Genomic DNA, 22,449 nt, shown 5'->3' on the forward strand with positions numbered 1-22,449 from the left:
TTCTCCCCCTCTTTTTAATGCATTCTTGATTGATTATTTGTTCTGGACAATGAATCTGAGTGTTAATATCACCGGCCACCTATGACGCTGTAAAGATGAAACTGCAGTACGTGGTTACATTGTGCCATATTCTCTCAGAATGAAATTAAAATTAAAATATATGAAATGTGTTTGGTGATATATTTTTTTCTTCTTTTTTTTGACAGGAATCAGTTCTATATTTTATTTTATGTATATTTTTTGGACATTTTTTATTCATTTATTTTTGGAAATGTAACAGGAAATGTTAAGTCCACGGCAGCTGAGGACTACAATGGTGAGGACTTTAATTTTTTACAGCCAGGAGGTGGAAGGCAAAAAAAAAAAAAAAAAAAAATCAGTGAGTATATAAACTGAGGTACAACAGAGCAGCAGGAGGAAAAAAACAAACAAACTAAGAACAGAAACAGTTTTCACATAAGAGCTTCTATTCCAGACAGAACTAGCTCATGTTTTGTTTGCTCTTAGTTGAAATAAAAGAAAAATATCACACCACAGAGTTTCAGGAGAGAAAGGGTTATAATTAACTTGAGCCACTTGGAACAACTTTCTTTTTTCTTGCTCAAATTAATGAAGTGAAGATGTTCAGAGCTCCACTTTTAGCAAACTGCTTCATTAAGTCCAAAGGGTTTTCCAAATTAGAGTTAAGCTATGCGACTGCAAGACAAATCCTACCCAATTTGTTCTTCAGAAAATAATCCTAGACACAACATCATTAGGTGAGAACACTAGTAAACAAGTCTCCATATTCATTATTTGTCCCTACATCTCATATTGCAACGTACAAGTTCATATCGTGCTATAAAGAAGAAAAAGTAAAACATGTCGTCACTAAAAGTCGAGTTTCCACCTTTTTTCTCCTTTTTTTTTTGTTTTTTTTTTTTGTCAAAGCTCTATTGGCTCCTACTGTCAACCTACAGGACATATAAAGAGGAACCATGTTGAAATAGGGCAGTGGACGTTTGTTTTCTCCACCCTCTTCTTCCTTCCTCGCCCGCCTCAAACCACCTCATCAGTCCATTTGGGCGCGCTCTCGCTTCTTGCTCTCCTTCTTTTGCTTCTTTGCATCTGCAAAAAGCAAAACAGAGAAGGAAACAAAGGAGTTACAAAGCAGAGTAAACAAATGATTCCCGTGAAGAGCTCCCACGCTCCGCTTCAGGCCGTAATAATCAGCTGTTTGGGTTTTAATTAGTTATTTTAGTGCCATGACTCCGAAAGCAGCCGTCACGCTCTCCCCTGGGGATTGATCGGGTGGCCTGGTGTTTCTGTGTGTGTGTTTGTGTTGCACGGAGGGGAAAAAAATGCTTTATCAACTTCTCGCAACAGTGCATTGGTACCTGGCAGCCATGACAAGAAGCCACAGTCCACAGCCTCTCTGCTCTGGTGAACAGGGACGGAGCGCGACCTACAGCATTTGGCTAGCGCTAGCTTCTGGCTAGCTGTTTGCTTGACTGTCAATCTGCTTTTTGTGTGTGTGTGTGTGTGTGTGTCATTTCTTTTCATTCTCTGAACACACACTGACAGATGGGTGATTAATTAAAAAGGAAAATGCTGATTAAAAGAGCACGTACGGTCCGACCTAGCGACCGCACGCTAACTCAAGCATGACACCGTAGCTTTGGCGTTAATACCTCCTGGTCTTTGTTGTTGTCTCCATCTTGATTTGAAATAGTCACGGTGAAGTTTTACAGCTTTTTTGTGCTGTTCAATTGACCCAAGTAAAAACTTTAAACACAGTTGACTCAGTGCTTCAACATGACCTTTACTCAACTCAGCACCTGGGGAGATTTTTTGGCACCAAAGTCTTAAACAGCTTTCTTCGCTAAAGTCCTCACAGCACCACATAAGGGAAAATGTTTTGGGTGAATGGTTTCACCCCTTCAAGTAGAATCTGGTAGAATCCATGACAAGGGAGAAATGAAGCTGTTTTAGATGAACAAATCTTAACAGAACCAAACAGAACAGGGTTTTTTCAATGACTCTGAAAGTCAGCATTAAGTTTCTCCAAACTTTTGTTGAGATTTTGTCTTTGTTTTGTTTTGATTGGTTTTTTTGCCTTAAGATCAGTTTCTTGCTTTAAAGCCTTTATAAAGATATTGATTTGTTTACCTGGAACATCACTCCAGAAAAGTTGCCACTTTGTTCTTTATTTCTCTTGCAAGAGGCTAATCCCAAAAATGCATGAAAAAACATGAAGTGTCTATCCTCTGCCTGAATCCCTCAGTGTACAAATTCAATTTTCAAAAAAAAAAAAAAGTTTTTTGGAGTTATATTTCCACCAGGATAAAGACATTTTATGTTGGTTGGGTATTTCCAGTAATTTGTCACATATTCCTATAAAAAAAAAAGAAAAATCAGCTCCCGTGCTAGTGAGCACAAAGATGCTCCTATTTTCCACACTACTCAGTGAATTATACAAAATATGTTTATTTGTGTTTCTTAGATGCTACTAATCCATGACTGTAAGTGCTGTTCTCTTGCAAGCTTTTCAGCTTATGCCATGCTGAACACAGACGTCAGCCTGGCTAATCCACACCCTTCTCTTTTTATTTAGACCATGTACATGATCCAAAAGCAAGTTGCTGCTGCACTTAATACTAAATTTAGATCCTCCCACATCACTCTTGTTTAGCTTCACATTTAAAAACCATACTGCTGGTGTTTTCATAGGTCAGTCAGGGAGTGGCCATCAAGATTTGATCTAAGACATCTAAAAAGAAATCCAATAAAAAGACAGTAATATATGGAAAACAGCACTTTGGTGTATTTTTAAAGAGATAAAGTTTCATAATACAAGTGTCAGTGCTTAAATCCAGAATTAATTCTCATATGAGTGGCTTATTTTTTGAAAAGGACACCTCTACAACTCACAAATCCTCTAATGACATGCCAGCGAGCGGTTCAGAGGCGCGACAAGGTGTGCTTAGTCAATGAGATTTCAATTGAGTTTCAACCTTTTAACATTCTGACTGTGCCGCCACGAGGAAATCTTAGAAATCTGTTCCTGTCACCTCGTTCACAAACTTTCCGCAAGGCATTAAGATTTTGACATGCAAAGCGCTCTCACCCATGCAAATATGGAAATTGCTCTTCCATCCCATTTGTTTGCTTGTTTTCATTTGTTTTAATGTTTTCTCTCGCTTTTCTCTTTCTCGCCCTGTCATTTTTTTTATTATTTTTTTTTTGTCAGCATATTCAGCTCCCTGAGGAGAGAAGATGGAGGAGAAAAAGAGAGGATTCACTCTCACTCTGTGTTGTATCTGCTTCACATGTGAGATGGGGACTCTCGAACCAGCCTGGAGTGCTGCTTTCTGCTGCATTTGCACATTACATGACACCGCTCACTCTGACGCACACTCTCAGGATCAGGCTGCTCCGATCTGCCCCGAGCCGAATCACATATTTTCTCAAAATGGAGTTAACAGCCGAATCTGACTCTGACATTTGATAATCAGTGCTGCGGTTTAACCCAGTTAATTTACCCAAGTGTTTTAAGTATAATATTCATTTCATGTACTGTATACTTTGTATTCCACTTCAAGGCTGACACTCAGCCTCAGCTCTTCAGAATGAAATCATTGACTTACATCCACTGAATTTATGACGGTACTTTGCAGATTGAGATTTTTACATTCAACATATTAAATCACATAATAAAAACGGTGCACTATATTGATTAAAATCTGTATAATGATCAGTTTGACTTCAGACACTTGAAGTACAGTTTGATTACATACTTTAACATAACTACAGAGCAGTTCACTTTTTTTTTACCATGTGCAAAAATGTGTCGTGTTCGTCTTCAAGGTGACATTTTCAAACCACTGACCATTAACTGCAACATCCTGATTTAGCAGTTCCTGTTAGCTCTCAATCACCATCTCTAATTAAGACATTAATGCCCCACAAATAGCATCGTATATGATTAAATATTAAAATATGAAAATGAGTAGACTTTGGAGTTGTGTAATTTATGGCTTTGCACCACTTTATATTCATACGGCTTAATATTTAAGGATCATAGGGGCACAGTGCACCCTGGACAGGCCACCAGTTCATTCATGATCATGTTCACATCTACAGGTGGTTAAGATTAGCCAGTTAATCTAAACCTGCAGGAGGTCAGAGCAGCTGCAGGAAACCAACACAGGATCAAGGGTGAAAAAATTACGTTCCTCATGTATGTAAATGTCCCATCTGGTCTGGAGGATCAAACCCTGAACCTTCTTGCTGTGAGGCACTAGGCCGCTGCACCACTGTGTCACATTTGTATCAACAGGTTTTACAGTTCAGATAAAGTTGCTGCTTTGAGGATGATGGTCTCCATCGCTAAGCTTCATCACAGGGAGACGCTTTAAATTTTGCAAAAATCCAGAGACAATCTACAATCTCAAGGAGGTTGTCATCACTGATTAATCTTTTAAGAAACAATCCTCTTATTTTTTACTTTATGTGCTCATGGGTCTCTGACTCTTATTGGGTACAAATATCAAGCGTAACAAGGAGAATGTGAAGGCATGTGTTTGATTTATAAATCATAAGACCACCTGTCAGTCCAGGAGGAAAAGACAACAACAAACTGGCTCCAAAATTTTCTAAGATGCCAGCTCCGCGCGGCCAAAGCCTTTTTGTTTAGCCCTGAAAATCAACTCTGGCATCCAAACGCTCCCTTGTGCACGGCTCGCCCCTGTTCTCCTGAAAAGAAGAGGCGGGGACCTTGAGGTTTCTACAGGCATTCATAATGTTTCATATCTGTCACTCTTTGTTCTCTCCTTCGCTCCACAGGGTCTATGTTTCACCTGTGCTAGACAGGCAAAGACACGCAACTCTGCATCTCGCGTCGCTCCCAAGGTGCCTCTCAGCATTGTCTTCCTCCAGAATCTGCAAATGACAGATGCTACCTCCATCACAGGAACCTGCTGCAGTCAGGGGAAACCTATCTCCCAAACCCAAGGTGGCTGCTGTTCAGAATTGCAGATTTAACCGGGCAGATCTCTGCTCCCAGCCCGGGGTTAGATAGCCTCTTCTTCTCTCTCCATCTCAGTCACTCTGAAGCCAAACATTTCAGTTTTTTTCCCCCCTCCTAAGCCCTCTGATCCCGCTGCTGTGGCCTGTATCTCTGCCATCCCCCCTGAAACACACAGAAAAGCGTACACAATTCCCCCACTCCCTGTACACACCTCATTGTGCACAGCACCCCGTCTTTCTTTACCAGTAACCCCCTCTGCTTCCCGGGGCTTATCTTCCGACCGGCAGACATGGGAAATCACACCTCGCTCAGATAGCGGGTCTCTCTTCCCAAATGCCTCCCTTCATCTCAGCCACTGTCATCCTCGCTTTGCTTCTCTCTCGCCCTCAGCTCTCACACCTCTTAGCCTGTCACTCTGCATCCCAGCGCCGGGCCTTCATTAGGATTGATGCGCGCAGGTACGCGGGACTGCACACGCCGTGGAGCTGCACACACTCTCACTCGTACGCTGTATACTCAAATTTTTACACATATTTTTTAACATGAAATCTTCATGATCTACATCCATTTCTGTGCACAGGCACCTGTATAATGAAATATAAATAAGAAAAGCAGAATAATGTGTTGCTCTCCTTGACTCATGACTCTCCCTTGAGGTATTCCTGAATTCCTATTTCAAAACTCTCTGTCTGGTGCTTAAATAAATCAATTTGATATCAAAGTCTTTATATTCACAATAAAACATTTAAAATGCATGAATCTAGGAAAAGCACAGGCAAAACATTGTTGTCTGTTCACTGTCGGAGTGAATGTGAGTGCAATCGATTGGAAACCTGTCTGTCTTCGCTTCTCACCCATTGCATTATGGGTTAGACTCCACCCCCTGCAACCTTTTGACAGCATAAATCAATGTAGGAAATGAGCGGATATTACACAAGTCTAACTCTAACAGCAATTTGAAATTGTCCTTCAGATAAACGTAACATATGACATATGTGCCCATATCAAGAGTAATGCATGACCAAGAAGATATATTATAGTCAAATAAAGGTTTATAACATATAAAAACATATTAAAATGTGTTTATGTACATACATTTCAACTCATCTATTATTAATATGCGTTTGGTTAAAAATGTTGTGAGCATAATGTCAATAAAATGTAATCCTTATCTTTCTTTTTTAAAGTCCAACTGTTTTCTTCTTAATTTCTTCATATTGTCAATACAATATGCATACATGCATGTTTGTATGGACGAGACATACATGAAATATAACATTTGTGTCCCTGTGAATATACAGTTTGTCATCATAGAGGCTGTGACACTCAGTGACCTCTATAAACCTTTTCAACTGTAAATGCATACTGACATCCTGTATGTGTACATTTGCTGAAAAGCTCAGGAGAAGATGGCACAGATGGCAAACGCAGTTAGAGCTCCTCAACGCACTTCCTGCCGCGATGCATTAAAAGACGTGCTACTGTAAACTTTTTACAGATTCCCTCCTCTTTAAAAATAAAAAATAAAAAATCTTAAAACAAACAATGGAGCAGACAGACATGTCACAGCTGGCAACGCTGCAGCTGCAGACGTCCTGTCTCAGAGGTGTTTACACCGTCTTATCTGTATAATTTGGAGACTCGTCTGACTGCGGCTGTTTGGAGAGCAGACAGTAAGGTTAAGCAAACTCCATGTGTGCACACATGTCATCTGCCGGGCGTGATAAGGGCTCAGTTTATGACCATTGGCAGCATTTCTGCACTCATTATAATCCTGTTTGGACAGTGGGACATTCACAGTGGGTCTATTACATCCTTGTTTGCAAAATTAACAAAGGGCATTGACTCAGTCGCAGTGAATGGAGTGTTTTTTCTCCTCGGCAGATTCTACACCAGTCATTCTGTCCGAGCAAATGCTGATATAAATTCCCCAAGCGTCCACACGGTTATTTAATATTCCTCCATTAGTTCAAATCTTGTGTCAACCCCAGTTTTCTGATGACTGCCCATTTCCACTGGAATGTGGAAGGAAGGAGTATTAAAAAAAAGAAGAAGAAAGCAAAAAAGAAAAACGCTCCCTGACTTCAGTGACTTCGACATGACTGAGGAGAGGTAAAAGCATGTAATTACAGCTGAATAGTGAGTTAACCTATTCACCCCTGCTTTAACACTGTCACTCGCCACTTCAGCTTGGCACTTAAGTAGGTGGATTTCCATCCCGCTGATGGTGGGTTGAATATGAATGTGAGTCGCAGCCGGCACCGCCTGAGATTAAATCATTTGCGAGGGTTTGTTGAATTTAAGCGAAGATGCAATCAGTTTGAGACGCAGATAAATATCTGGTGAACTTACACAGCAATTATCACAAAGAAGATACAAGAAGTTCACTCTCGTACACAAACGCGGGCTCCGACTTTTGGACTCCGCTGTGCATCTTGATACGTGTACACACATGGAGATTAATTCTAATCACAAAAACAGAATATGCGACTTGTGGTTCTTTTTTTTATCCGTGTTTGAATCAAAGAAACAAACAAAATGACATAAGATATACAAGCTTGTCGGCGGGAAGATCGGCAGTTCAGTCTGAGAAACACAGACACCCAGTCGGTAAACACCCCTTCAAGCTAGAATTCATTAAACAAATCAACTAATCCGACTTTCCAGGGAACTGTTTGGAATAATTTGAGCTGGAAAAATTCCTCCTGTGTATCGTTGCTTTGTTTCTGTTTTTGATCCAAACTAATCTAGTGTAGTGTCATGTGAGTGTAAATATAAACCAATTCCAGCCTCCAAACGTGTCCAGAATCTGTGCAGCTTCCATTATCGAGTCCATGCACCACTCTTTAACTTCTTTTTTTTTTCTTTTTTTCTGTTGGATCGTATTTTAACTTTGGATTGTGTAAAAAAAAAATGAAATAAAATAAAAAGCTAGCGTCTCTTGGGTGAATTTGATTTCATTAAAGTTTTATTGAGCGTTCGCCACAACAACAACAGTTCAGGATGGTATGCTTGATTCCTTTAATAAATTTTATTGTGCCAATGTTGTTTGGCAAAGAAAGGCCTCTCCCTCAGGCCACACAAAGGAAACAAGACAGTTCTCCAACTGCACTGAGTACAAAGTGAGAAACGCATTACACTAATTACTTTATTACTCTTTTCCCGTCACAATAGAGTATATAAGAGATTACACTTTGAAATCCAATGATTCAATTATTCACATTGGTTTTACTCTGTTGCTCTGACAGTTTAGGGATCTGCTTTTTCCCTACATAGCGGCATCTGCAGCACAGAGGAGAGACTGTGATCCGATTACCTCCACTGAAGTTGTGCCTTTGTAGCTGGCTGGCTAATATATAGACAAGTAGGTTTGTTTTAAAGGTATACAATCTAACTTTCCTGTATTACAATGATTAAAAATTACTTATTCTATCTATGCTACATATCCTGTTCGAGTTGTGTACTTTTCAAAAAATCTATATTTTGCATGATGTTGGGGAACGTCTCCCAGAAATCTGATACGTAAGGGCTGCAAGATAGGCTGAGTTTTGTCTTTCTATCATCACGCAGACCTTGTGTCCTTGTCATCGGCATTTAAACACTACAACAACTACTTGGTGCGATCAAAACTCAGCAACGCAGCAAGAAATTGTTTATGTCAGCTGAACTCCCAGGTTTTACTATACGTCTTATGTCCATCAAACAGCGTCAGAGAAACACTTATTTATTGTGTTAAGTGATATTTAACATAACACTTGAAGAGGAGAAGCCATCTATGGTATAAAACCTCCTGAACAACTGAAGCTCATCACAATGATCCTTTGACCAAACTTTTGTTGTTCTATTGATTCAGAGCCTTGATGGTAGAAAACAGACGCTGCTTGTTAAACCCTGTGTCTCATTCCCATTTCCATATGTGTTAAATACAGAATATGCATCGTGTGGGCGTGGATTTTATGTAATTACTTTTTCAATGGAGAAATGTATATTTAGCGGGTTAATTTAAGTAACATGGCCAGTGGTGTTTAGCGGTCTGAAGAAAACTGTGCCAGTTTCTGTTTGAAAATTTTAAAATATCCTCTCTCTTTGATTCAGAGAGAGAACCTCCTCCCTCACGTTGAACGATACGGTGATTCATCAATAGGGCTGCCAGTGTACCAACACATCCGGCGAGAGTTGCACTTTATCTGGTGATGATCGGCTCCGCTCAGCTTACCTTGAAGCTTGGTCTTGGGGATTTTCCCACAGGGCTTGGTGGCTGTGACGGTGGCGGCACAGGTCGCATCCATGAGCGCTCGCTTCAGCACGCCCGTCCTGTTCTTCTTGCCCGTCGCCAGATCGCACTCCCCCCAGGCCTGGAAGTCGTACTTGCACTCCCCTGGCGGCACACAAATAGGAATCAGATACTTCATTAGTTGCTTTTGTTTGGTGAAGTAGGCATGAATGACACATGGTAAAAGAAAAAAAAGAAAAGGGGGTGATCAAGCAGAACACCTGCTAAAATGACACACGTATTTGTTTTCTTAAGAAAGCAGTCAATGGAACAAGCCCCTTGAGCCTGAGGAGTTGTGAGTCATACACTTTGAATGGCTGTTTGATGAGGAGTTGTAATTTCCTTGGCTATTATCTCCCTTGTGCCAATAGAAAGTGTCCGGGATGAACAGTGAGTGAGTTCTGCTGAAGCCTCGTCATGAGCTTTATAGCTTCACGCCAATGGGAACATATGGCGCCTCATTGTTTTGATCTTATATTTCCTACATGATGAAACCCTCTAACAGATGTTAGTAATCAAAAACAGCCGCGCTGCTGCTGCTTCTGCCCCGGCTGGAAAATAACGGACAGATACAATCTCAAGGAGCAGAGTCGTGAAAGCACTTTCAGCAGCAACTCAAATAAATTTCACATGTGCTTTCATTTGATATTAAATTCACCTTAAACTCAACCCCTGAGGATGCAAGATTACGCTGGAAAATAGCAACACTGGCTGATGTATGGTATGTTATAGAAATGTGTTTTGAAGAACCGTGTGCATCTGTGTGTGTGTGTGTGTGCTTGTGTGCTGCATGTCTTCGTCTCTCATATCTCCCTCCATTATTTTGTTGCCACTCCAGCCGCACTCCTCGGAGGCTGTGACACTCATTCGTCAGCTTCCTTCACATGAAAAGCGTCGGACCCCTTGTCACTGCCTCCGAGATCCCAGGGTGCTCATCAGAGGAGAGGAGAGGTGGGAGAAAGGGGTGAGGAGAGGAGGGATGGAGAGCGATGAGAGGGAGTGACAGGGTCATTGTTGCAAGAATCCCACTGGGACTTCCTGAGCATCCAACTTTCAAACCCCCCCTCGCCTCCATTCCTGTAATTTGTCTCTGAGAAAGAGCTTCCTGGCTGACTCCTGGGGATTTGGCAGGCAGCCCATGTTCTCTTTAAGGTGTCACATACATGCAGGTAAAAAAAAAACTTGAACAGTGGTTGTACAAGTGTGAGCACACCCACTCACTCAGCAGTGACCCTACATCCGAGCAGAGTCCCCTATACATCTTGATAAGACTTCTTGCAGTTTGGAAAAACATTTGATCAATCTCAAGGTCCTTGCACTGCCCTCCAAAAGTTTTAACTCTATTATTGCTACATAGCTAATGTTAGCATAGAATAAATGGTTTTACTTAAAGGCCCCATGCTGTGCACTTTTCTCTGGGTTTATTTACCTGCTGATATCCCTAACAAGATGTATTATTGGTTTTGAGTACCTGTGATCTGCTTAATTTCGTTTATACTGCCCCTTTCCGTTGCCTCTTTCTGGAGCTCTAGCAGGCACAGGTCATTTGGCCAATCAGAAGAGAGAGAATGTTCCTACAAATGGGCGGTGTGTGTTTCTCCGTTTATGACCAGTTTGATGCATGGGGCAGTATATACGTGGCCCAGAGACCTCCCCAAGCATGAAAAAATAACCAAAATCACATTTTTCATGCCAGTTACTGAGGTTATCATGCTAATCAGCTAGCACCAGCTAGACATTTTCCGATACCGAGTCACTGCAGAATCTAGTCTGTCCTGAAGAAGTAATGCTGCACAGAGGATGTGAAATAACCTATTGTGTCATAGATATAACAATGTCTGAAGCTCCTGACAAGACTGGTAAATAAACAGCTGTTGAATAAATGGATGGTGGACGTGTTACATGTATCCTGACATGTACCCTATCACTTTTTTATGCATCACACATCGTCACTCTTCAAGTCTGCTGTGAGTAGCTGCCAGTTTGGTTTTACCTATGTATGATAAACCCATCAAACATTAATTCCCTTGATCTTTTTTCACCCAATGTAGCACAATGGATTTTGTATAGTCTTTTTTATTTTATATAAACACATCTGCAGTGTGGTGTGCAATGTTTCTTAACCACCTCACCTACACTGTTGTCCTCTTTTCTGGTTCATGGTGCGGTGCTGCAGACCCTGACTCTACATCACTACACTACTGTATATCACCTTCCTGTTTAAAGCACATTTACACTTTACTTGTGTTGGGCTGCACTTTAGCAAGTTGCAAACAGCAAAACAATTTGCTGCAAACTTAAACCACTGTTAACCTAGTTTTCACTTGTTTTTGTTTGTCTTTTGGCGGTTTGATTTTGCAGTTTTGCCAAATGGGATGGCAAACCCTTCTGGCTGCAGATCTCAGAACAGCGCTCAGAGAAAAGCCAAGTATATTCCAAGTTTACACCTTGTCACGGTTCTTAGCACCTTGAGCTACATGATGTTTCTTCATGCAGTATGTTACCTGCTGAAACTTGGCCTTCAAATCTACTCAGTGATAGAAGTTTTTACTGAGTAGCATCATATCTGGATACAGATTCAGGATGTCAGGGTTACATTTATTTTTCTTTCTTTCTTTTTTTACACCAATACAAATGTGTGAGAAACCAAATGTTACAGTCAAGGACGTAGGTTGGTCTCAGCATCGGTAGGGACAAGATAATCCTGCCTTCCCGACTTTTTAATGCTGCCGATGTAAGATATATGCTCTGTATTTACATCTAAATGAAACTATACACAAACCAGGAGTAAACAATTCAAGCTGCACCACCTAAATGCAAACCAACACTCTTGGTTATAGCATTCATTTATCTAAGATTTCCAAAACAAGAGACACTGGCTCTGTTTGCAATGATCTTCATCTTTTTCAATGTCCTTTTCTTTCCTTGAGCAACTTTCCACAATTTAAAGACCACAGGAATGTAACTTATTTCCTCTTCTCCCAAACTTTTGCTGCTGTAATCCATAGAGCCAGTTAGCAGGACCATTATTTCCTGCAGTGAGTTCATCACTCGTGACAGGCTCATTGCAGAGCAGCAGGCTCGATGCCTGACAGGCCTTAGTGGGGGGAACAAAAGTCCCTCAGGCATGTCAATGCAGGACTGCACACACTCAAGTCACCTCCCCCCCAAAAAAGCTAATGGCACAGCATTATTCCTGTGTTCTCAATGACAATGTCGGACATTTCTGTTGTACCTCTAATTAGCAAGCTTTCTCATTCCTATTGTGAAAATGGGGGCATTGTTTGCGTGAATGACAGGCGGCCATACATCATGTGGAGGTGTGTGGTGAAATGGAAAGGAGTCATGCAGTCGTACAGAGCGGGGCAATTTCTCTGGGTCTTTCAGTGGATGTGGGTGGATACAGTTAAAAGTAGAGTAGACCTTTTACACTGGCTATGCACCAGGAAATATGTGGTAATTAACAGCCTTAATACTCAACACATCTCTCCCTCACCTCCAAACTTCTTCTTCCAGTTGCAGGGGATCTTGCAGCGCTGGGTCTTGATGGTCTGCTTGCAGTCGGTGCCGGTACGTGTTCCCTCCCTGGTGCCGAGTCCGCAGTCGCCTTCGTTGGCTACACATACGCTCCACTGCCACTCCCCGCAGTCCGACTTACGCTCCTTCTTTCCTGTACAACCAAACACACTCTTTAACCCCTGAGATAAAGGTCTAGGGAGTTATGGGTCATGACAAACCCTTCAACCATACAGGCCATTGTCCAGGCCTCTGGACTCAAAGGGCTGTCCTGAAAAAAGCACTTTTTATGTCAGAAAGTGTACCTACCTTCATCACCAAGGTTACTCTAAAATCAGATGTGGATACATGTTGTTGTCATGGTTACAATAATGCTAAAATGGTTGAATTAGTGGGACAATAACTACTCCTACCACAGTTTTCTCTTTGTTGCTGTCATTACTTCCGTGGCCACTAGGTGTCGCCTGGCAACAAAACGTACTAGGTCGTAGTTAATAACCTGCTGCACAATAAACTCTCCTATAAAAATAAAGTGGGATTTTAGTTTTCATTTAAACTTAACAGGAGAAGTGCAACAATTTCTATAAAAGTACCAACTCTGAACTTGTTTCATATTATTTCAATGCAGTTGTAATGGGCTTAGGTGCTTGCACTAATTTCCAATGCAAATGAAATTTTCCCTTGAATATAAATTAGGCTAAATGTTGTTTTCTTTCCCCAAGAGGGATTTATCTGACTTATTTTCCCCTTTTTTGCAAGATATTGCTATTTGTTTCTGGTAAAGTCTCAAAGGACAAAAATTACTTTAAGCCCACAGGCATTTTTACTTTATTTCTATTCATATATTTTTAAAAGTTGTGTCTGGTTAAGTAAGTTGTTAGGAGACACCCTGTCAACAGTGCAGCCTGTAGGGAGAGATAACACTGTGAAGTCTTCTATTAAATGTAGGTTAATAAAGAGGTAAAATGACAAAGTGTTTTTCCTCCATCAAACAAATACATCGCTGCTCTGCAACACTCACCTTGTTTCTCTGCTTTGCCTCCTTCAGCCGCCATCACCGTTAGCACTAGGAGCGCCATCACGGCCACCCTCGTCCACTGCTTCTGTCCATTCATTCTGAAAGAGACGAGGCAGCTGTTAGGAGAAGACTACTGTCTTTATCGGTGTGTGAAGTGTCCCTCAGCCTAACTTGTCGACTCCACTGTCCACCCCACTGTCAATTAATGACTTCTTACATCTCAGAAGTCTCTACTTTGAGAACTCATAACTTTTGAGAGCTCCATGAAAATACCAAAATAGTAGAAGCAGAACTTGACACATTCGGCTGTTTGATGGAACGGGAGGGAGGAGAGGAAAAGCAATAGTCGCCTCCAAGTCTCATGAGACCAAGAAAAATAGCCTGGGGACATTTCCATGTCTCGTCTTTTTGTCATTTCCACTGCGCTGGATTCCAATATCAACATTTTGATTGTCTGCACTGACACTACAGTGTCCGTCACGGGCGTATTTGCTGTCAATCTTGTTATGGGTAGATACTGTCGCCGTATACGAGCTTGATTTGATTTGTCTAAACTCTTGTCCACTTCCTGTGGTGTCAAGGTGAGTTTGGGATTTTAATGATTCTGTTACACAACAAAATGGGGCTTCATTGCCTGTAAAGATGTCACTTAGTCAAACAATGCAGCAAAATTGTGTGATTTAATTCACATTTAGATCAGTATGTGTGGTTCTGAAAATGTAAGCTGGAGCCCACTAGTGGTCTGCAAAGGTACTGCAAATGGACACAGTGATAAGCCAATTATTGATTTTTTTTTTTTTTTATGTTGGTCCTACTTGGACCACTTTGCCACTGAACTACATCACACAACTGTCTTCTGTCTTCGTCACAGTGAAAGATCTGGTCCACTGCAAAAACTGAATTAAAATGATTCATTTAAATGAGTTGTGGTCAGGATAAGGAAGAGCAGGAAACAGATGGCAAACCAATGCTGAGTTTAGACTATGAAGAAACACAGGGATCTCATTGGTGCTGAACAAATGGGAGATAAAGTTGGACCCGTGCATCACTAATTTAGGAACAAGATGTAGGAAATAAGGAGTAAAGGAGCCGATAGTAAAGAGAGAATTGCTGCACCAAAGGAAGAGAAGAATAAGCCGGCTGGGGTTGACTCTATTATTATCTCTATATTGTTATTATTATTATACTCCCACTGTACAGGTATATCAATGTCCTTGGGTTTCTCTCTCTCTCTCTCTCTCTCTCTTTGTATTTGCACAGAGCGCCTCACATTTCAGGCGCCAAATAAGGTTTTTACAAATCAAAATCATTTCTCCCATATTGAGCACCAGTATTCCCGTCATTATTTGATCCTCCAGCTGGTTCTGGATCAGCAGAAAGCTGTTACTGTCACCGCACAACCCTGTCGAAAGCGCCGGGATGAAATTATGGCAGAAAAAAACCCACTCCCCCTTTGGTTATCCTGACTCCTCTGTGACAGATTTCTCAGTGAGAAATCCTCCGGCAGACAACGCTGCTATGAGAGAGAGGAGAGACAATTGCCGAGTGTTTGACGCCAGAAAAACGCTCCTCTGTGTTTCAGTGCTTGTAAAAAGGGTTGAGCCAGGAAGGGAAATAATATCCGTTTGTCGTTTTTAATTAATCATAAGCTGGCTCTGAGCTCCCCATCCCATTGTGTGATGAACTTATGTCCCGCAACTTTATATTTCACCCATTAAAGACCTTGTATAAGTTAAACCTGGCTGTGTGGAGGACAGTAAAAGCCTCTGAGTGTCAAATCAAGTATTCACACCTTTAGCTTTAATTGTTAGACATTATAGAAGTACGTTTCATCCAGGATTTAATGTCTTCTGACACCCGTAATGAGCACCTGTACTTTTTCTGCCAGGAAAAAGTAATTTGAATCCTTAACATGATGGATTTCTTTTATTTTCCTGACTGTGGCAGCGCAGACAAACCCTGTTTTGATTAAATACTTCACGCTCCATCTCCCAATTTTTCTGTTGACTCTTTTTAAGAGATTCCAAACTATTCATTTCTATAACCTGAGAAAGGAGGTAAAAAGAAAAAAACGTCATTGAATCCCAACTGTAAGAAGTGCGTACAATGAGTTCTAAGAGTTTCAGAGAGAAGACCCAATGAAAGCGTCACGATAAGGATCATTTTCCAAGGAAAAGGCATTGTGGCCTTTCTAAAGATAAGAAAGTCTTTTCCAGAGTGATGGACTCTCGGTGCAGAGCGGCCATCAAAGGAGACGGAGGGGGGCTGACGACTTTGAATGAGCACTCCATACAGTATAGGCCAAAGAAAGAAATAAGACAGGAGTTAAACTAAATTAACCATTTCCTCCAGACGACAGGTTTCTCCTCCTCCCAGGGGTCGATAAATTAAATGGAAGCCCATGTAGCTGCTATTTCCGGAGCATGACGGCACCTATAACGGATGACTGAGTGGATCGGAGCATTAGAGTACCGCACGCTGCTGCCGGTGTAACGCTTTGATAAGAGGTGCATGGGGATTTCTCACCTAAAGGCCGTCCACTTGTGCTTTTTTTTTTCATAAATAGTCTCTGTCTCTTTCTTTAATATGCACAGACAGACCTACACGACTCAGCCCCTGGCAACCTGACCACGGATCAGCCTGTTACCATCATGACTCACAATCTCCTTTCATTTGACTGAAGGAAAAACGTTTTCAGTACAATCCTTTATCATCCAGAGGTGCTGCTGTCTCCTGCAGATGTGGGGTTTTTTTAAACAAGAGATACTGATGCATTTTGTAAAACGTTCAGACGTATTTCAATGTTCTGCTAACGCTGAAGCTCAGGTAGCCGGGCGCAGGTGGGGAAAAAGAGTCATCAATCACCGCTCAACCTGCCCCCAGATTCTAAGTGGAGATATTTGGCGCCAGGATATTGCCGTACCTGAAAGTGAAGCTCTTCAAATAAAAGAGAAAGTCATTTAATGCCCGGGAAGTTGGAGTGTAAGATTATAAGTTTGTGAATTTTTCACAAAGTTCAGCAGAGAAGAGCTGAGGGCTGTGGGTGACCACTGCAGAAAATTGCAGGTCAAGTGTTAGCCGGGGACATAATAACAAACTCCTGGTCGACACATCAGGTGTAAAATAACGAGAAAACTTTCTGAGCCTACAACACTTTTCTATAAAACAGTCAGAGTTCAAAACAAGCCATGTCTTCTATTCATCTAAAAAACAAGTTAATACAGTAACACGTTGACGCAAATTCCTTTTTAAACCCACCAGCAGCAGCCTTATTGGTCTGACTGCATCTAATCCAATGGAGATTTGTAACTGTGACATACAGGTTATATAGATTGATCTATAATTTCACAGGCATACTGTCTGTATGAAAAGTATGAGCTTTATCTAAAATGTGTGCACAGATACTACGCCACTTTCTGATCCATTAAGCTGACCTGCAGCATGATACAGTGCACATGCAGTTACATAAGAAAACACAAGGAAAACATGTAGTGCCAAAGGAAAGTGCTGTTTCCATAGGAAGATAAAGAGCTAAACACAAACGTGAAAACTGATATTGGATCGCTCAAATGCGTCTTTTTTTAAGTGTTTAAACACATTTCATCCCCCACAATGTAGGCTACTGCAAGTAACAAGCCAACTACATGATGACCTCACATAACCCCGTATCAAAAACAATGAAAAAACAAACTGTCTCTTTGATGCGCCAGGCTCCATATGACCACATTCAGCTGCTGCTTATGATCAAGCAGCTAAGATGGCAACAGAAGAAAGTGAATGTGTGCAAACCTCCCAGCATGAGGAGGGGGTGACTTGAACTTCAGAAGCATCCAGTGGTCAGTGCGGCTCATGAGCCGGTGAGAATTAGTCCTATCAAACCCTCCATTTGCCTCATTGATCCAGACACAGCTGTGGGTTCCTGCTGAGGGGAGCGGAGGAGAAAAGCCGATACCGGCCACAGATCGATGGACCTTCTGTGACTCCTCGTGTGCTTCAACACACACACACACGCACACACACACAAGACACTCCACCACAGACAAACACCAGATGCAAACCACTCTCCGTCTCTCATCTCAGTCTCATTAGGACTGACGTTATCCCTGCCGAGTACATAAAGGAGAATCTATTTATACTATCAGATCCTCTTGCTTGCGTCTGAAATACAAAGACAGGAGGCGATGGTGCAGGTAGAGAGGAGAGACCAGTTTAATTAATCAATTGTAAGATCCAAGAAGTGGTGGATTGCTCTGGTTATTAGCTGTCTGCACTGAGCAGAGGGGAAAAAATGAAGACGATTTCAAGCACAGTTTGAGTTCAACTATTAGCCTTTTAAAATCCAGTTCTTAATCAGAAGAACTTTTAAATACACGTGAGGAACATGAAGGCAACAGCCCCCCTGTGGCCTGTTAATGATGAACACATATTCTCAATAATTAAATGATATTATTATTATAAGACACATGTATGCTTTCAATACCACTTAACTGCATATGAATTAAACATGTTTTTTAATAACTCTCAGCCCCCGGAGGGAAACAAATCAAAGAACGGCGTTTCCAGAGGCGAGGCTTTCACATGCATCATGCAATATTTAAAGTTGTGCCAATGGGTGGTGTAGCATAATCCTTTCTTCAAAAAGAGAAAACATTTTTTAAAATTTGTTTTACATATGAAGATTTATTTTGGTTCAAATCGAGTCAACTTAAAAGCAGAATAAAAAACACCTTTTGGGTAACATAATAATACACATTAAAAAAACAGTCCTCTCTAGGATCAGTCATTGGTTTGTCCTTTCTGGGCTCCTGTAGAAACGTGGTGGAAGAAGCACCTGCTGCCTGTGTAGATATGAGAGGCTCGATCTGAGCTCACAAAAACACAACATGAACAATTAATAGACCATATTCAAATTCTTTCACGCTGAGTGACCACTACTAGAGGACAAACTGGAATCGGGGCTGAATGCTGGTGTCTTATCCAACTCTATTAATACATCCATGACTCCATCCATAAACTAGACTCTGATACCAGAACCGTCTCTTAACACTCCTCCGACTTGGAGCTTGTTCGCCTGTGGCTATATTTCCTAATGTTTAGTGCCTGTTTGTGTTAATAATTGTTTCATATTTTGATTTAAATACATTTATATCATCTCCAGGTTATTCATTACTTCTGGAACTCACATAATTTATCTGTTTTATGTTGGTTGCAAATTGAGACACTGTTGCCCATAAAGTTGGAATAATTTTGTTTTCAGACCCATTCCTCTTTTTATAAACATCACTAATCACTTTTGACTGTGTGCAATGATTACATTCTGAATCCCAGTTACCACTTTTGAGAAGATAATAAACTTTATCTATCAAGAATAAATCACATTATCACAATTATTTCAAGAGAAGAGGTAAAATATATATATATACTTTATTCCAACTTTATGGGCATTATGTATTTTGACGTATATTGTTTTACTTCCCCTCCCTGGTGTTTGCGAGGCCTGCACTTGAAGGCGCTCAGCATGAAATACTCGAGAGCTCAACATGTTTAGAGGTCCTCTCAAGGAGCTCTGTAGGCTCAGCCACTCATCTTCAAGTGTCATCATTTGAGCGTATATTCATGCTCACCGAATCATAAAGAGCCTGTTCATTTGTTACGGCTTCAGTGATTAGTGAAATGGCAGGTAAAGCTGTTACGGGTTTCAGGGCGCCGAGCCAGACCCACAATACCTAAGCACCGTTCAGATTCACACAGCCCGTAAAGAGGGGACAAAGTCTGACAGCAGGTCAGACGGGAACAAGCCAACACGCTCCACCTATCTCATCTGCTAAGTAAGAAGAGGGATGACAGCCAAACATGTTCCATGACGTAAGGCTGATTGACTGTATACGACACCGAACAACAGGCCAGCCAGAACTCCAACATAACTCCTCCTGTACTTTGTGCAGAGGGTTAGAGAGGCTGTGGGGGGAAACATGCTGCGATAAGCATGTTTTATCCTGTACCATAAGCTTTTTTCTCCCAAGTTCACCCTCTAGCTTTTCCGTCTTTTCACAGCCACTTTCAGTTTTGGAGCCACGTTTAGTACAAATCGGAAGGAAAAGGGGAAACTTCCAAGTGATCAACAACACCGGTCTCCTGTGGAAAAAAAGTACAGTAACTCAGGTCATTCAGAGCTTTGTTTTAAGAGCAGGGATGGAGAAGAAAGAACTAACCGAGTCTATATGTCTCACAGAAAGTCATCAGTCTAACAGGGAATAGGTGGATCTCTGCAGGATAAGGTGTGAACCAAACAATTGTATTTATAAAACAAGAGAGGAGCTGCTGTGTGTATCTACCTGTAGGTTCAATATGCATGGATTCAGCTTTTCTTCCCTTTCTCTGGATAAAAGTTTCAAATCTTTGCGATCTGCAGAACAAAGTTTTGGAAAAGTGCCTATATACTGTGCGAGCCAGATAACAACCTTTAAAGCTTTAAAGCTGCTCTAATCAATATTTTTATATCAACAATGGATCAAATGACTAAGTGCAATGTGAAGGGGGTCACTCATGGTGATGAACGTGCAGGGAATTATCATCAGGCTGCAGCTTCTCCTTGTTTTGTTTTTACGGCCAACAACTCTCCTCACTGCGGGTTTCACTTTTTACACTTTTACCGCTCTCGTGAGCCTTGTTTACAGCAGCTGCAGATGGATGTGTCCAGCAGCACGACCTGCCCACCAACACACTGCAGAACGACAATAAACTCTCAACTTTGCAAGTGAACATTGTGGTGCTAAACAGCCTGATATTCTTCACGCTGGTTAATGGGAAACCAAGAGAAATGCTAACGTTGCTCTTTGCTAACATCTTGTTTGTTCAAGTAACCATAGAATTTCATGTTCTTAAACTTAAAGGTCCATGTTTATTGTTTCTCCACTCCATTCTTCTCTTTACCCACTTTAAGTGTTGATAAGAAGATACATTTGTGGTTTTAAGAACCAAACAACACCTCTGTGTAGTTCTACATCTCCTCTCTGGAGCAGGTCAGTGTCGGCCAATCAGAGGAGAAGAGGCTCTGAACCGTCTCTTCTGATTGGCTGACTGTTCTACCTGAAATTTGCTATAATGTTTTATTAGAACAGTGAGAAAACACTGTGAGAAAACAATCTTGCTGGTTTGTTATGTCACAACGAAGCACGCACCAAGCCCCACCCACATCAACTCAACATGTAAAGTGACAGGAAGTCCTGAGGGTTCGTTTTAAGGGTCAGTTTCTGAATCCAGACTGTGTGCATTTCTCTGTGAACTGAGGCTTTGATACTTTCACAGTATTGATATCAAATCATGATCTTGGATTTTTTGATTTTCCTTCTTCTCTTGTAGTATTTTACAGTTTTTTGGTTTGGACAGTGATTGAGTTACTGCTTTCTTGGAAAAAAGAAATCTCTGTTGGATCAATGTCTGTTCTCCTTCTTGCAAATTTAATGACCTTACTTGGTAAATAAAGTCGAATGAATATTAAATAAAACAGCATCTCACTCTTCTCTGATATTCAGAAAAACAGAAACAAAAGAAAAAGCCATTTTATTGCGAGATTCCTTTGTTCACTTCACTGTTTATCTTTGTATTACACAGACGGAGAAAGAGAGAGAATGCAGCACTGTGTCCTTGGGAAAAGTCGGGCATGAAAAAATCCACTTCTGAGTGGCTTTCCCATCTCGGTAGTTGTGATTCAGAAAGAGGCGCGAATACCTCACCTAGACACAGGGCATATTGAAAGGATTTATTTAGGAGTTTCTCGCTCTGTGTGTTCCTTGAGCTGCAGCTTTTGAGATTCCAGCACAGACGAAATGAGGAGTGTATTGACTAGAGGACACAGGAAGGCCTTCTTTGAAAGAGACCGGCATGTAAAAAAAGTCAGGTAAATAACTGCAGCAGAATGCAAAGCACCAAGTAAACAGTGGATTACAGCAGGAATACCCTGTAGATGATAACTATATGGTGAATCACACAACGAGAGAGAGAAAGCTACAGTAAGAAAGTGCAGCTGAGACCAACAACACCTCCGGGTTAGATAACGACTGCCATTGAAGAAAAGTGAATCATTTCTCATGGGGCGGCGGGTTGCTTTAATTGAGGCACGGCACCATTTCTCATGTGTTTAGGTGCAGATGATTAGAGGAAAATGCCACACATCTTCTGACTTGTGTTTTGTAAAGGTCAGACAGTGGGGGAGAGAGTGAGTGGAGAGGGTCCCTGCTATCTCTCAGAACAGCCCTGGAGGAGCCCCCAGGGAGCCACGCTCCAGAACAAAAACAGCATGTGTGGTACTCAGAGTGTGTGTGAGTATGTGTGTGTCCTTTCTATGTGTGTGTTTGAGGCCAAGTCTTGGAAACAGAGCTTGGTTTGAACAGCGGTGCAGGATGACGGGCTTGTTTAATGATAAAAACACAATAATAATGATGACAAACAATAGCTCTGTGAGAGCATCCGAGCTGAACCTCCTGAAATTGAAGACTTCAATTTATGCATGAATGCCTCCATTACACTGATCACATTATATCTCTACCCCTCCAAACACCCACTCAGTAGTTTATCCTCCCCCTCATCTCTCAGTGCCCCCTTTTTTTTCTTTATTATTAGCACTCTTGTGAG

At 41.3% G+C, this 22,449-nt stretch overlaps 1 protein-coding gene across 1 annotated transcript in view; it reads right to left on the reverse strand.

Moving 5' to 3' along the window:
* Nucleotides 1-254: 254 nt before the first annotated feature.
* ptn (pleiotrophin) overlaps nt 255-22,449 on the reverse strand; it is a 42,531-nt gene continuing 20,336 nt past the window's right edge. The window contains exons 2-5 of the mRNA XM_084000050.1: nt 13,819-13,913; nt 12,778-12,951; nt 9,225-9,386; nt 255-1,107 (exon numbers count right to left, since the gene is read on the reverse strand). Of these exons, the coding sequence (XP_083856176.1) occupies nt 1,052-1,107; nt 9,225-9,386; nt 12,778-12,951; nt 13,819-13,912 (486 nt within the window). The 5' untranslated portion in view covers nt 13,913 and the 3' untranslated portion in view covers nt 255-1,051. The remainder of the gene's footprint in view (nt 1,108-9,224; nt 9,387-12,777; nt 12,952-13,818; nt 13,914-22,449) is intronic.

This window comes from Trachurus trachurus (assembly GCF_905171665.1).
Source record: "Trachurus trachurus genome assembly, chromosome: 23".
Classification (NCBI taxonomy): Eukaryota; Metazoa; Chordata; class Actinopteri; order Carangiformes; family Carangidae; genus Trachurus; species Trachurus trachurus.